Source organism: Anoplopoma fimbria, chromosome 12 (assembly GCF_027596085.1).
Source record: "Anoplopoma fimbria isolate UVic2021 breed Golden Eagle Sablefish chromosome 12, Afim_UVic_2022, whole genome shotgun sequence".
In the NCBI taxonomy this organism is placed as follows: Eukaryota; Metazoa; Chordata; class Actinopteri; order Perciformes; family Anoplopomatidae; genus Anoplopoma; species Anoplopoma fimbria.
In genome coordinates, this window is record NC_072460.1 from 14,651,820 (window position 1) to 14,666,875 (window position 15,056).

General features: G+C 41.2%; 1 protein-coding gene across 1 annotated transcript; it reads left to right on the forward strand.

Annotated features, from left to right (window-relative positions):
• The first annotated feature begins 2,344 nt into the window (after positions 1-2,344).
• si:dkey-32e6.6 (extracellular matrix protein 2) lies at positions 2,345-14,691 on the forward strand. The gene is made up of 9 exons (XM_054608695.1): positions 2,345-2,431; positions 2,631-2,870; positions 2,973-3,189; positions 3,709-3,824; positions 6,120-6,252; positions 6,327-6,484; positions 6,670-6,809; positions 11,846-12,172; positions 13,030-14,691. The coding sequence occupies exons 1-9, from the start codon at positions 2,345-2,347 to the stop codon at positions 13,205-13,207; spliced, it is 1,596 nt and encodes a 531-aa protein (XP_054464670.1). The 3' UTR covers positions 13,208-14,691.
• The last annotated feature ends 365 nt before the right edge of the window (positions 14,692-15,056 follow it).

The following is a 15,056-nucleotide window of genomic DNA, read 5'->3' on the forward strand; positions in this document are numbered from 1 at the left end:
GAAATATCTCAGTATTCTATGGATTTCCATGAAATGTGGTCCAGTATTCAACTATTTTGGTGTTTATCAAACCTTGGCGCCATCATGAGTCTCACGTTTGTGGTTTTCAGAAAAAAACTTTCTGTCATGTGGTCAAATATGACCAAAATACTAGCTGCAAAACAAACCCATTCCCATCAGCCTCATACTTTACTGCTATCTAGCAAATGTTGGTATGCCAACATGGCAAACTACTGTGAGCATTGTAAACATACCTGCAAAACATCAGCATGTTAATATGCTGATTTAGGCATTTAGCTCTATGAACCATTGTACTGAAGTGCAATCTCACAGAGCTACTATCCTGGCTTCAGACTTCTTGTCTGGTATTACTGTTAGGTTTGCTACGTGTGGCTTTTACAGATACCTGTCATACATGTTGTAGAGCTGGCAGTGTTCAGAGTGTCTAGGACGCCTTGTGAGTGAGAAAACAAGGTAGTAAAGTTGTTCTACGTTAGTGGAGAATGGACAACAGGTCACAATAGAGATGGTAAAAGTCTTTAGTGTGTCTCAAACCAGTCACTGGAACAAACTACAGCTTAAGTATTTACATTTGGTGAATCACAGGCCTCTGCACCATTCTCTGCGATGGAAATTGTTAATCCAGGGTGTTGTCGGACTGAGGTTAAGGAAGGGGTTGAATGTGTGGTCAGTGGATTACTGCACCTTCCTGTCGAGATTTAAATGAATGGTTTTTGGACACACCACTATGTACCTTGGAAGAGACCATTGGGACCTGAGTGTTTCACCGTTTACTGTTAAGTTGTCCAATGAGCCATTTGGAATAAGTCTGGATTCTTGTGTCATCTCTGCCTCATCAGATGAGTTTCAGGTGCAGAGAAACTAAACCGACCAGAACTAAAACATAAAATCAACTTGACCGATATGATGAGAAGTGTTGATATTTCAGGCCTTGTTAATCACAGAGGAGGTTGTCTAGTACATGAGAACATGCACACACATTTTGACAGATTTAGTGTGAGTATATGTGGATACTGAGCAAATAAAGTGGGTCTGTCAGCAGGTTTCACCCTACAGTGAAAATCCCAGTCTGGCTCGACACTCAGCCAGTGGCACCTGCTTGGCTCAGCTGTGAGTGTGGGGATGTACAAACTCCAGAGTACACGTTTCAGCACAGCATTGCATGTGCTCTCAGACAGTACTGTATGGTGTGTACAGAATGTAAAGATGGGCCAGTTGTTCGCTTCCCAGAAGACGTGTTTGTCTTCATACATAGATGCTAGCGTTTGGCTCCGACCTGAACTTTCTACCAACCCTGTCTCTTGTTTGGAAAAGGCCCAAGGTCAGTCTGATTCAGTCAGGAGAAAAACACAAACATGACAGTGGTTCACAAATGAATGTGTCATAATGTCTGCCTAGAATCTATCACCGTTGTATGAAACTTATTGTGTTCCAGTTTCTATCTTTTGCCTCCTGTCCGTCTTTCATCTCCTCCACAAATATCTGCCTTCCACCAAATGTTAGCAGACAGTTAGGAGAGGGTGAGGAGACAAGGAGGAGCAGGGCGGGTCTGTGTTTTTCATGGTGCAATGAAAAAGTCTTTATAAACATTGTGAGAGTTTATTTTTTTACCTCTCCGTCTCCTAGATATTCCATGCCTTCTTCCTCTCATTTCAGCATTTACTCTGAGTGGCATGGGCATGGTTTAGTATTGCTTTTGGCTGATTCACTACAGAGAAGCTGCTCCACAGCTTTTGCTACAACTTTTTTTTAAGTGATGTATCCTCTCATGTAAACTCTCAGGTCATCGTATACTCACTGAGTTTCTTCCCTTTGCCATTACCATCTGAACTTTCTGTGGATTTGCTTCATCCTCGCTCCAGCCCTGAAGTTTTGGACTTCTCTCTCCAACTGAAACAGCTTAAGCTGAGTAAACATTTAACAATGCAAATGCCAAGGACATGGATCACGTTCATTTGTCTCTGTGGGACAGTTGTATCAGGACAAAGCCTGAACTCTTTGCATGACATGGATTCACACTTGGAAACCTCTTCTGAGACACCTGACTTAGAAACAGCAGCAGTTCATCTACCAGGCATTGGTAAAGCAGTGACCTTGATGGATACATATGCTTCAAGTGTAACACTACCTTCAGGTAAGATGACAGTTTTAATCTTTCAAATGCTGCCTGTTTCTGTCTGCATGATATTGGCTAATAAATCCTTTAATGACTGAAATACTTTTACTAAATTAAGCATACAAGCAAAGTTTCAAGTTTTATTTATTTATCTCTTTAATTGTCTTTTTCTGCCCGGCTTTATGACTGGTGAAGAAGAGACTGAGGATGAGCTTCTCCAAATGGAGGCAAAGGAGGAGAGGAAGCATCAAGGAGTTGAGTTTAAAACACAAGAGGCTGGTAGAAGAAGAAGAGGTGCTTGGGGGAAAAGGAAACACGCAGCGACTGTGGAGGCCACTGCATATAGAATAGTATGGCACTTGTTCTACCATGTGAACATAAAAATGCATATTTATAAATAAATAAAAAACAAAACTGCCCTCATGGTGCATCCACATACGTTGATTTATTCCTTTGTTGAAACATGTCAGTGACTTCCGGCTGCTTATTGCAGGCAGGTTTGGGGAAACCCCTGACGGGCTGGAGAAAGCGTGGAAAAGGAGAGGAGGAAACCAGCGCTCTCTTTGCTGCACTGAAGGAGCTTCATGCTGATAAGCAACGGCTGATGGATCAAGGGAAAGCACAAGAAGAGGAGGGGGAAGAAGAAGAGGAAGATGAAGATGATGAAGATGATGATGATGACGATGATGATGATGATGATGATGATGACGATGAGGAGGAGGAAGAGGAAGAGGTTTGATTTTTTTGTACAAATAGGGCAGTTTTGCTTCAGTTAATTGAATCATCCGTTAAGCAACTTTTTCTCATGTAATTCATTCTTTAACTTTTGTGTCAGGAGGAGGAGGAGGAGGAGGAAGAGGAAGAAGAAGAAGAAGAAGAAGAAGAAGAGGCAACTGAGGCTCCCAGCAATCAAACAGAAACTTACTCCAGCTCTACAGAGTCTCCCCTCAGCCAGTGTCAGACTGCTGACAGAGAAATCAGCTGCAGGGGCATCGGCATGACTCTCCTGCCAATCATCCACAACCCGCTGGCCACAAATCTGGACATGGCAGGTGTGTGTATGTGTGTGTGTTGTGGTGGTGGTAGATGCATCACACAAAATGAGCTAATGTTGGTGGGATGGTACAGAATAAAAGTGGACTCTATACAAAGTAATACAGCTGTTATATTGATTACATATGAACTGGTTCATTATTAAATCAGCTTATTTATTAAGGTTTCCATTAGCTCGAATTCCAACTTTGTTGCCACTAGCCATGGAATTTACTTATTTTAACAATTATAACCACTTATATGCCTTAACAGTAGTACATAGTATTTGGCAAGGACAGTATAGGTTAGGATGGTAAACCATTCAACTGAAAACTAAAATAACAAAGTCCATTGACTGATTATATTGTTTACATCAAGACAAAAGTTCAAGCACAGATTTATCAACATTACATGAAGTGTGAATTAACTGATTTCCCCTATGACACTCATGTGATATGGCTGTATAAGCCATATTATGTACTTCAACTACATGTATGTGTCCATGTATATATACAATAACATGTGATTTATCTTCAAAGAGAACAACATCAGATTCATCAGTCCACAAGTTTTCTCTGGTGTGCCGAACCTGGACATACTCGACTTGAGCAACAACAAACTGGATGATGAGTCTTTCAGCCAAAACCCCCTGTTGGTGAGTAACACCTCTCTTCTTCACTGTCAGTCTCAAAATATAGTTGTATTCTGCATGTTTAATTGTGCTTTAATGGACATATCACTACTATGTAAGGGTTCAATTAAAGGATACCTGTTATTGCTTTGAAGCAATGTTACATAGTGTATGTGCTGTATAATACAAATGCAAAAGGGCACAAAGTGTCACATTGATGTGATACATCCAAACCAGACCTGTAATGCCAGCGGTCTCTAACCGGCAGTTCCAGACCAGAATTACAAGTCCAGCCAGCGCTACCTACGAGAAAGGGAGTGTTTCAACTTCCTTTCTTTCGTTTAATGTTGTAAATGTATTTGTCCAAAAGAGAAAAACCAAAGAGGAGAGGCAGAGGAAACTTTTAACTTAAGTGTTAATAAAATGATTTAACACTAGCTCTATTGCCTGATGTTCAAGTGCCTGAAAGAGATTTTTGTTATGCCAAGATAAAATTTAAATAATGATACATTTGTTCAAAAAACTCTTACAGCTTAAATATTAGGATTGAGAGCTATGAGCTGATTTGTAATTCTATTTTTGAAATGTTGGTGGTGTTAGCAACATTAGCCACGAGCTCTCACTGTGTTGAGAACTGTTGAGAGGCAATTAAAATACTCCCAGTGTGGTATTATACACCTTGTTAAATATCAATCCTCAACATAGATATAAATACTGCAGATACTATTATTTTCATTTCCTATTGTTTATTGTCAATTAACTGGATCCCCATTAGCTGAAGCCTTGACTGCCGATAATCTTCCTGGGGTCCACAGAAAGGACAAAACATAATACATACAATACATGATGTAACATAAAGAGTTAAAACAGTACAGTCAGAATAGTTAAAATAGTACAGTCGGATACAAAGTACAGAGAATGGGATGTGTAGTATCAGAAACGACCATAAACATTATGCCTCCATAACTTTTATAAATGAAGTATCAGGAGTCTACAAAGGCAATGGAGTTCTAGTCATATGGTCAGTGGCCTTAGGTGAGACTTTAATCATTTTTTAAATGACAGTTTGTTACCTGTATTAGTAATATGAGCAGGTAAAGTGTTCCAAGCCATTACTGAACGGTAGATAAATGTGCGTTTGAGGAGGTTTTTTTGGGGGGTTGGAGGTATCAAATCACCTGAGCCAGCATTTCTTGTGTGATGTTTATGTCTGTTGCATGTGTTTTATACTTGGTTGAAGAAATATTCAGATGTCTGATTAAATTACATAAAATTAAATTACATTTCTGAAAACATGAAAAGGCGATAGTTGTAGTATAATTTCAACTGACAACCATGACAGGTGAGAGTGCATATATCTAGCCGTTGCTATGCCCCCTCCCATTTTAGTCTCAATGTTGTCACTGTGTGTTCAGACCATGGCAACTGTTCATCCAACACTACACCAGTAACTTTTTGACCTGTTCTATTGCCATACTTCACATTGACAGATTAAGCTGTGGGTCACCCAAACATACTCCTAGAGCTGAACACAATACTTTTAGTTTTGTAAATGTGAAGGGCCAGTTCGTTCACATTCACCCTATGGGTTGCTTAGTTAAGGCTCTTTAGATTTGGTGTGATACTGACCCACCAAAGCTCCCTCTTGTGGAGAATCTGCAGCCTGCAAAATGTGAATGAGTTTTATAAGTCACTTTGGGTCTAATTAAAATAAAAAGCGGGCCTGTATCCTGTATCATTACAGTAATAAAAGAGCACTGAAAATTGCATTAACTAATCCTTTCTAAGAATAACCTCTGGTCTAACCTCTAAATGACCACAGGCCAAACTCAGATCCTGACCACACAGAGGCAGCCCACCACACTCTGACCAATCATTACGCACCACCACCAGCATACTGTCTCACTATTGGCTCGATAGACCTGTTGGAAAACAGCTGCAGCCAATGACGTGGCAAATAAATGCAAAATATTTTTGGAGGACGTTTATTTTTTTCTTTCCTCATTTTCTGCTCACATCCCGGTAATGACAGAGGACTGATGAACTGGCTTGAGGGATCCTGTGAAAGATTCAGTCCACTGCTTTTAGTTGACACAGATCAACCACAATGGCTCTAACTGAAGAGCCACACAGAGTGGCTTTGCTTAAAATACAACATGATAGACGACATGGAAGAGATGCATAGATTTGGTGTATTTCTGTAAACTCTGTGATTGTGACCTTCCTGGTTGGGATGGAAAATTATGGATTGTGAAGTATCATTTTGACTGTTTTATCTCTCTGGCCTGTTCAACCCTCTTTTTGCTGCGTGTCATGCAGAACTTGACCTTTCTGAGGAAGCTGAACCTCGATGGCAACCAGTTAACTAGCATCCCAGCACTGCCACCATCTCTGGAGGAGCTCAAGATAAACAGAAACAAGCTCAGTGCACTCGGCCCTCACTGTTTCAAAGGTAGGAGTGGTGTCTGTCTACATGGAAGAGAAACATCTGGTATGAAAATGATATAATTCAGTATTCCTCTCTAGGTTTGATGAACCTGTTGAATCTGGAGCTTGATGAGAACATTCTCCATGAGGGCAGTGTGTCACCTCTAGCCTTCAGATCGCTAGAGGGACTTCTGAAGCTCCAGTTGGACAACAACCGCTTTCGTTCCCTCCCTCTGGGCCTCCCTCCCTCTCTTCAGGTGCACTGGTATCACTTTACTGAATATTTCAGGGAAAATCTTTCTCCTTTAAATCTTAGGTTTAACTAAAGGAGGCAGCTGGGATTCAGAATAGTACTCAGGGACTATCAGAGAGCCAGACATGAAGACAATAATTTATGTCCTAAATAGAACATCACTGACTGTTTGTCTTTCTTTTTGCATAGGAGCTGGAGATGAATGGAAATCTGATTGAGGAGGTGACAGAGGAGGCACTGAGGGGCAATGTCCATTTGAGAGTGCTGGGACTGAGTCACAACCTGCTGCATGAGCAAGGCATCGCTACCAACGCCTGGAGCCGGCTCAAGTACGTCCATCCATCCATCCATCCATCCATCCAGAGCTATTGTTTAAAAAATAATGACCTGCAGTTCCTCCATCAGCCACAAGAGGGTAGACTGGTATTGTTTGAGATTATGAACTCTTAATCATTTTTGATTTACACAATCAAATGTGTGAAAAACCAGTACTTTCTGATAAACAATTAGTTTTCTTTTTATTTCTCAGATTTTCTTTGTTCCTTTGTTTCTTTGTCTCTTTGTTTGTTTGTTTGTTTCTTTCTTTCTCTCTCTCTCTCTCTCTCTCTCTCTCACACACCCACACACACATACCACACATATCACAGAAGTTATGACAGCTGACCTTGTGTACTTAGATGAGCAGGCGTGTGAGGGACAGCTTGAGGGCAACAGCGTGCCTGTATGTGTCTGTTTGTGTACGTAAGTCTCAATGTGTGTCTATGGTGGTGTGTGTGCGTGTGCGTGCCTGTTGTTTAAATATAGTGAATTCCAGTGGGCTTTTTTTTTTTCTTTGCTCCCTGGGATCCTTGTGAACCACAGTGGGAGCTCCAGGCAAAACTGAGGGAGAACATTTTCCTGAAGAAAGACAGGAAAGTGTATTTGTACAAACTTTGGGTTGCACTATATTACTGGATGATAATGTGCAAGTGTACGTAGACATCTGAAATTGGGAGAATTGGACTAAAGAGATTATGAGATGTTTTAATCAAAAATGGAAACTGTAAAACACAAAACCTGCCCAAGTATGGGCAGAGAGATCATGTGAAGAGAGAAAGAGTTTGAGTCAAGTTAAGATAGAGCTATGCAGCACTTCGGGCCTTCGCTTGACTTCTGACTAGAACCTATTTGACACCTGACACTTGACCTCATTAGTGGCGACAGCAGCGTTCTTTCCGTTGGCACTGCAGGCTTATTAGCTGGTCCTCCATCTTAAAAGCCTCCTTCAGCACAGCATAGACAAGAGAGTGGTAACAAATTCTACTTGACCTGAACTCAGCTACCACAGCAGGAGCTGAGAACTTAAAGGGCAGAGGTCATTAGCGATAAAACAAGACTCCTCCCTGTGGTTGGTTTATATTTTAATCTGCAGACCTTTAATAATTTAGTCCACACTGAAGTACTTGTGGAAAAATGTATTCATCATGTGGCTCTGCAGAGGTGTGTGGATAAATATACAGAGAGGGACTGATACACAGTGAAAAGTAAATGGCTGAAGTAAATGGCTGGTTCTGGTTAGTGGAGCGCCTCTGTTCCATGTCAGGGAGTGTTGTGGCTGCCTACTGCTGGGCTTCAGTGATTGGAGGTAAGAGTGACGGTTACAGGAAGCTGGGGAGGGTAGTTTGTACCTGGGATATGTTTCAGATTTACTGTGTCCCAGATCCCATTTCTTTGTAAACTTATCCCAGATCTGTCTTTAGTTTGTGTTCCTCTGGGTGTGTTTACATTTGCAGCCAATGTGTGACCATCCTGTAAACATAAGCACATGCTTAACAACCAGTGGGGGGATTACTTCAGTAATCTACATCAGTACAGTTTTTAGGTTCCTGTACTTAACTTGAGTGTTACCATTATGGTACTTTATAATTTATAATTTATTAAATTATTGTACTTATTATTCCACGCTTTAGTTACTAGTTATTTTGTATTTACTAAGTGAATGATGATTATGCATGCTATACTTTAACCACAGCCCTAGGGTTAGGGTTGAATTGTAGTATCTTAAAACAACCTTTTCCTTTTTTATGATTAGATAATACAAATTTAATATAACGGCTGACATTTTCTGCATATTGAGTCTCTTTTAAGTAAATTTTGCTGACAAAACTTGAAGATGCCTCTCCTCAGGGGCCCAATCAGCAGCTTTCATCCCTAGACACACAGATGCACCCATAAAAAGATACACACACAGACACACATGCTTGTTTGGCATCTTCTTCCGGCTCTTTATGAACCTGTCAGTTTAAATAACGGTCTCAAATGCCTCCATATCCGCTCTTCCTCCAGTCGATCAAACCTTACCAGCAATCACTGCTGCAAGCTACCAGAACTGACTCCAACTCCACTAATTCACTGACAGAACCGGGGCATGTTTGCATTACTTCCACTGATTGAAGCTGCATAAACACACTCCAAAAATATATATTTCATGAGTTATATGTTTCAATTGCAGTTTTGAATTCCTGTCGTCAAATATGATCATTGGGGAAAATTATAGTAATGTGGACTTTCTGCCTAAAGTACATCATGCTACACGTGTTCTACATCGTAACATACAGACTTGTAGAAGTGTCATCAGCGTAGAAATAATCTTTGGCTGATGGAATTTTTGTACATTTGTGTTTGTAGTTGTGTCACTTTGACAGGGAGTGTTATGTTATGAGCCTGAGGACTTGAAGTGAAAGCTCTTTGATCTTTATTACAAATTTTGTGATAAGCTTACATAAATTGGAATGCAAGCAGCACACATGGAAATATCAACACACAAAAACACAACGACTATTCCAAAGCATCACATCGATGTTATAAATGAAAAACTTTGGTTTTCATTTAGTGTGACAAATGGCTTAAAAAATCAATGACTTCATCTTCGCTATCATCCATCCGTCATTTCAGTCTTGTTCCATCTAGCCTGCTTGGCACAGCCACTCTGCCTGGCTACCCTACCTATCCTGGCTGGGTTTCCAAAGTGCATAAGACAACTTGTGTGATGCTGGCACGGTGGGCTCAGCACAGATGGCACTATGTGTATATGTATGCAATGGAATTGTGCTTCTGCATCTACAGACAAACCCCTCTGTGTGCTGGTTCCCATTAGAACCCAGCACACAGAGGATGAGCAGACCATCAGCCCGATTACTTCTGGCCAAGCTTTTCACAAAAAGAAGGACATATCCATTTTTTTGTGTAATTGTTGTGTGCCTCTCTGTATTTGTTTTAGAAATTAAGAAATGAATTAATCTCGGTAAAGGAGTGCATGTGTGTGCCTATTTGATTGAATACAATGTATATACAGTGTCTATTTTCAATTTCATAAGTTTGTGTTTGTTTCTCTGTGTCTTTGAGCATGTGTGTGTATGCATTGTGTTTCTCTTCACATCATGTTGCCGCACATGTGTGTGTGTGTGTGTGTGTGGGTGTGTGTGTGCGTGTGTGTGTTGCGTTGCGGTGGGCATGTGCATGTGCCAATGGGTGGAAGTGTTGAGACTGGAGTACTTTCAGAAGAGAGGCCTGTGTGTCCCTCTTCTCATTAATACCATGTGGAGCTCTAAGCAGCGGTGGACTGCTGTTGAGCTTTCTGGCAAAGATTTAGAATATGAATCATTACACAACTGGTCTGAACTGGAACTGAGAAGCTGATAAAATTATATATTTAAGGGTTAAAATTTCAAGCAGAAACCACATTTTCACAGAAATCTATAACCGCCACAATACTTATAATAAAACAAAGAGCCTGGTGAGTGTTGGCTCGTATGTTTGTGTGTTTTGAGTTAAATCTGTGCTCCCTCCCCTGTCTTAACTTTATTTTCAGTAAAACATTTATAGTTATATTATTATGACATTTTATTGCACCTCTGTTAAACAGAGAGGCATGTAACAAACTTCAGATTTCCTAAAGCCTATAGTGGCCTTTGTTTGACCAAACTGATCCAGGAAGGCCTCATGTTAACCATGACCTTTACTGTGATTCTGACAAATACTCAGAAGTTGCTTAACGTAGCAATATTTTTGATTGATTTGGGGATTTTAACTCCTTCTCATTGACACACAACATTAATCTCATGGAAATAGAAACCCCACGAAAACCCCAGTGATTAATGTAACCTGGGAGTTGTAAAGGGAGGCGAGTTAATGCAGAAGTCTTACTGTAAGTCACCTTTACGAGGAGCAGAAATGCTGAGGCGCCAAATATCAGTCATACAGATGCCAGTCCAAGCGTCTCCTACATCCATAACCCTTAACTCTCTTTCTCCTCATTGGTCCCAATTTCACTTCTCTGTGTGGTCATTGGCTGCCCACCTTAGGGTGTTCTGCGCCCATTGTCTGTTTAGTTTGGTCTACGGATGGATATGAATGGACAGGAAATGAGGTTCCTCTCCTGCGGTGAGCTGTGCTGTAAACTCACAACAGCTGTGTTGGATCTTAAATCAAAAACACTGAACCCCTATAAGGCATCTTCACCTAAGACCCCTGAAACCCGGTACTCCCTCCAGGGGAAGTCCATTCTCTTTCCCACAAACCAAACATTTTCATATCCCTTATCCACCACTCAGCCACAAATTCCCCCTCAGACTGCCACTCTCTCTTACATTGCACCCCCTTAGGTCCCATTATGTTACCCCCCGCTGCTCCCATTATTCCCCTGCAGCCTTGCTTCCCACTCTGCAATCCTGACTCCCTGCCTCTCCAACAGTGCTATGCAGGAGCCCAGTAACTATGTAACATGAAGTCTACAGTTAAACGCCTTGGAATAAGAGTGCAAGTGGGCATCCATTTTTATATCTAATCTAGAGCTCTATAAAACATGCCAACATGCTGATGTCAAGCAGGTGTAATGTTCACCATGTTCACCAGCTTACTTAAGTGTGTCGGCATGTTAGTATTTTTTACCTAACTCTAAACACAAAGCACAGCTGATGGTGGTTAAAATGTTATTATTTCCTCAGGTATTTTGTCATAAACCAAAGCATTGGACCTGATAAAGACACTTGATAAAAAGTTAAATTATCTCCAAAGTTGTTATAATTGAATGTGTGTACCAAACACCATGGCAATCCATCCAATAGTTGTTGACACATCTCACACAAAAACATCAAATATCAACCTCATGGTGGAGCTAGAGGAAAAATTGGGGAAACCATGAAGGAACCCATTTGGTGCCAATCAATCCTGTTAATTTTGAGGTATTTTACAGGATATGTCCAGTCTTTGACCTGCCATTGGTGCTAGAGGAAAAAGTCAGGGGATTGCCAAAGTAGTACAATGTATCCTCTGAGGACCATGAATTTCATCAACGCAATCTTATAGTTCTTCTTTGTCTACTCAGGTCTCTGGAGGCCTTGGACCTGTCCTACAACAAATTCACCTCCGCCCCAATGAATCTGCCTCATCGTCTCCATAAACTGACCCTCCAACACAACAACATCAGTCACATTGCCGCCTTCACGTTCCGTCATATGCGGTCCAGTCTACAGTCCCTCCGTCTATCCCACAATGCCTTGAGCAATGAGGGAATTGAACGAGTCTCTTTTGTTGGAACGTACCGCTCACTGGGTGAGCTCCTATTGGACAACAACCGTCTGCGTGAGGTCCCTCGCTGCATTCGACAGTTTAAGAACCTGCAGGTGTTGAGACTGGACAACAACCAGATCAGGTAGAATCACATTTTCCATAAATTTTAAAGAGTTTAATGTAATTTTCAAAATGCAGGGATAAGCTAAATGCTTCCTTACTTGTTACCCAATCCTGTCCTAATACCATTAGCTCTGCTAGTGCTGCTCCCTTTGGAAATGACTCTAAGGAGCTTGGCAAAGCAGCAAAGAAGGATATCGTGGCACATTCAGTGTCTTATGAAAAAACATTTATTCAAGCCAACATTTAGACAACAGTCCTCCTCATCTAACTAAAATGGAGTCTCTGTCCCTCGGTCTGTCTGTTTATATTTATATATGTATGTATGTCCATCCTTTAATTTTATCGCCAACCATTCATCCATTTGACTTCACATTTGGAGGATTTATTTCCGAGGACCAAAGCAAGTGCAGTGTTGACTGAAAGCTTATGAGATCTATGGGACGTATTTATTTCTAGTGCCTAATGTACTCACTCTGTAGTGTATTCAGAGGGGACCCCAATAAACTCTCACCCCACATTGCTCACGAAAATATCAACTGTTACACTGTTCGACACTGTCTGTCGATGTTCGGATGAGGATTTGCACCCAAATTACGCCAATATTCTAGAAATTGAACTATATCATGGAAGGAGTATTGCTAAGTACCCAAGAAATCATCCAGTTCCAAACAGACAGACAAAACAGATGCACTAGTCGTCTATGAACTGTACCAGACTCTGTGTCTCCTACGATCTAACACTGGTGGCAAAAGCACTTTTACAGCTCGCACTTCTTCCTGCATTTGGGGAAACTAACAAATCACTACTTGTGGAAGGAAAATGCAGACCTGAGATGTAGTATTTCTAAATATAAGTGTACGTATCTTGTGGTTGCAGGCTGGTGAGGCAGTGGGGAGTGTGCCACCCTCGTAATTCTGGCTCCATCTTGGCTTCAATCCACTTGGAAAATAATCTACTGGATGTGGAGAGGATTCCCCCAAATGCTTTCTCCTGTCTCACTGATGCTCAGGGACTGGTCCTCTATCCACAACAGAGGCTCTCACATGACCAATAGACCACACAGTGGGAAGGATTTACATGGACAGATACATACCCACAATATACGCATGTGTGTCATTGTGACAAACAGCTAACCAATACTTTCTGTTTATTTTCTCTGTAGGCAGGGTTTACAGAAAAATAGCATTATCATGTAGTTTGCTTAGTCAGTCAGTGCTATCACATTATCATCCCCAAACCGATATTTTTCTTTCACATCTCACCTTTGATTAGGAAAATGACAGTAATGTGTTTGCATGTATGAAAGCAAATGTGTAATTTACACAGCTATGGGAATAATAATTATGTAAAATGCTCTTGGAAGTGTAAAAAGGAGAGTACACTGCAGTGTAATCCAGAACCGCTCAATGCACATATCATTTCATTTAAGTATGAAGTATTTAATTTATATTTTTGAGAGAATGAAGACTGAAATGGATTAACCTATGTCTCTAGACTAAGTCTGGGGCTTGTGGGCGGAGCCTTTTGTCAGTGTAAGATGAAATAAATTGGATGTGACAGGGATACCAGCTGGTCATCAAGCAGTCAAATCCAGGGACTGCAGCATGGGGGTCCCTGAGAGATGGTGAAAATGTCTGGTGACAAAGTGTGAACTTAAGGGGCCCAATAGGAAGCAAAATATAAACATCACGCAGGTTCCCTATCACCAGATGCTTTCCAACATAAACATCCACCACCAACCGCTCAGCAAATAAAGCCACTCTAGCTGTGAGGGGGGCCTCAGTCCGGGCCTCCAAAAATGTATGGATGACGTAAGTCACTGTCGGATTTTGTTCAGTAATTGGGGTGCAAGTATATGTGCGAGGACTGGGGCTGCCCATTATCTGGGTTAGCAGGAGGGAATACAGGGGAAAAGGTGAGGTTAATGGAGCTAAGGGGAAAACAACAAGCTGCCTTTCAAGACACAATACAGCGATTGTTCTTAGAAAGTCTCTGAGTTTAGTGTAAGATGAGAAAAGCAGCAGTTCATGTCTCGTTGATTCCACAAAGATGTGGCTAGAAGACCAAAAGGCAAGGAGACAGAGAGCTGGAGCTCGCTCAGAGCTCTTTACTGTTTGGGAACTAAAGCCACTAAAGCTCTGGTGTCCTGCCAACCTTGTTGATAAAGTGACTTCCAAGACTGCAGTGTTCTCTCTTTCTCTCTCTCTGTCTGTCTTTCGGCACAACTTCATCTCACTTTCCATATTCTGCTGGTTGTCCCTCGTCCTCTCGCATAGTTACGTATAAAATAGCAAACAATGCACCATTCTTCTGTCTCAACATATCTATGATCTCGGCTGCCTGATCTCTTTGATGTGAGTATAAAGTGAATGAGAGCCTTGTCTGCAACATTTCTGTGTCAAGAAAAACACAAACCCAGTTGCACTCTCTGTTATTGTTTTCACTGCAACAACAACGTTTTATTCCTCTCATTCTGTATTATTACCCAAAACTCTAAGGTGAACTCACACACCTCAACTAACAATGTAGTCAGGCCCTTTACACCAAATACTGCTGCAACAAACATTGTATCTGCATGTATTTGCAGTCCCACTCACACAAAAACAAACTAAATATGTTATGAGGGCTGGTGGAAGCAAAGTAGTCTCTTTAATTTGATAATCCACCCGTGCAAAGACTCAGTACACTGCAGTATGTCACTTAGAGTAATGCATATAATTAAAATGATAAAATGTGGAGTCGTGCTCACTGTATGAAGTCGTAATTTACAGGCGGTGCACTTGCTGTGTTGCTCCAGGTATAAGTTTTCATCAGACAGCAGGGTTTCTGCTGCTCTAAATGAAGAACAGAAGGTCCCCTGCAAACAATACTGTTTCAAACACACTCAGAGGGAGGCAGAGAGG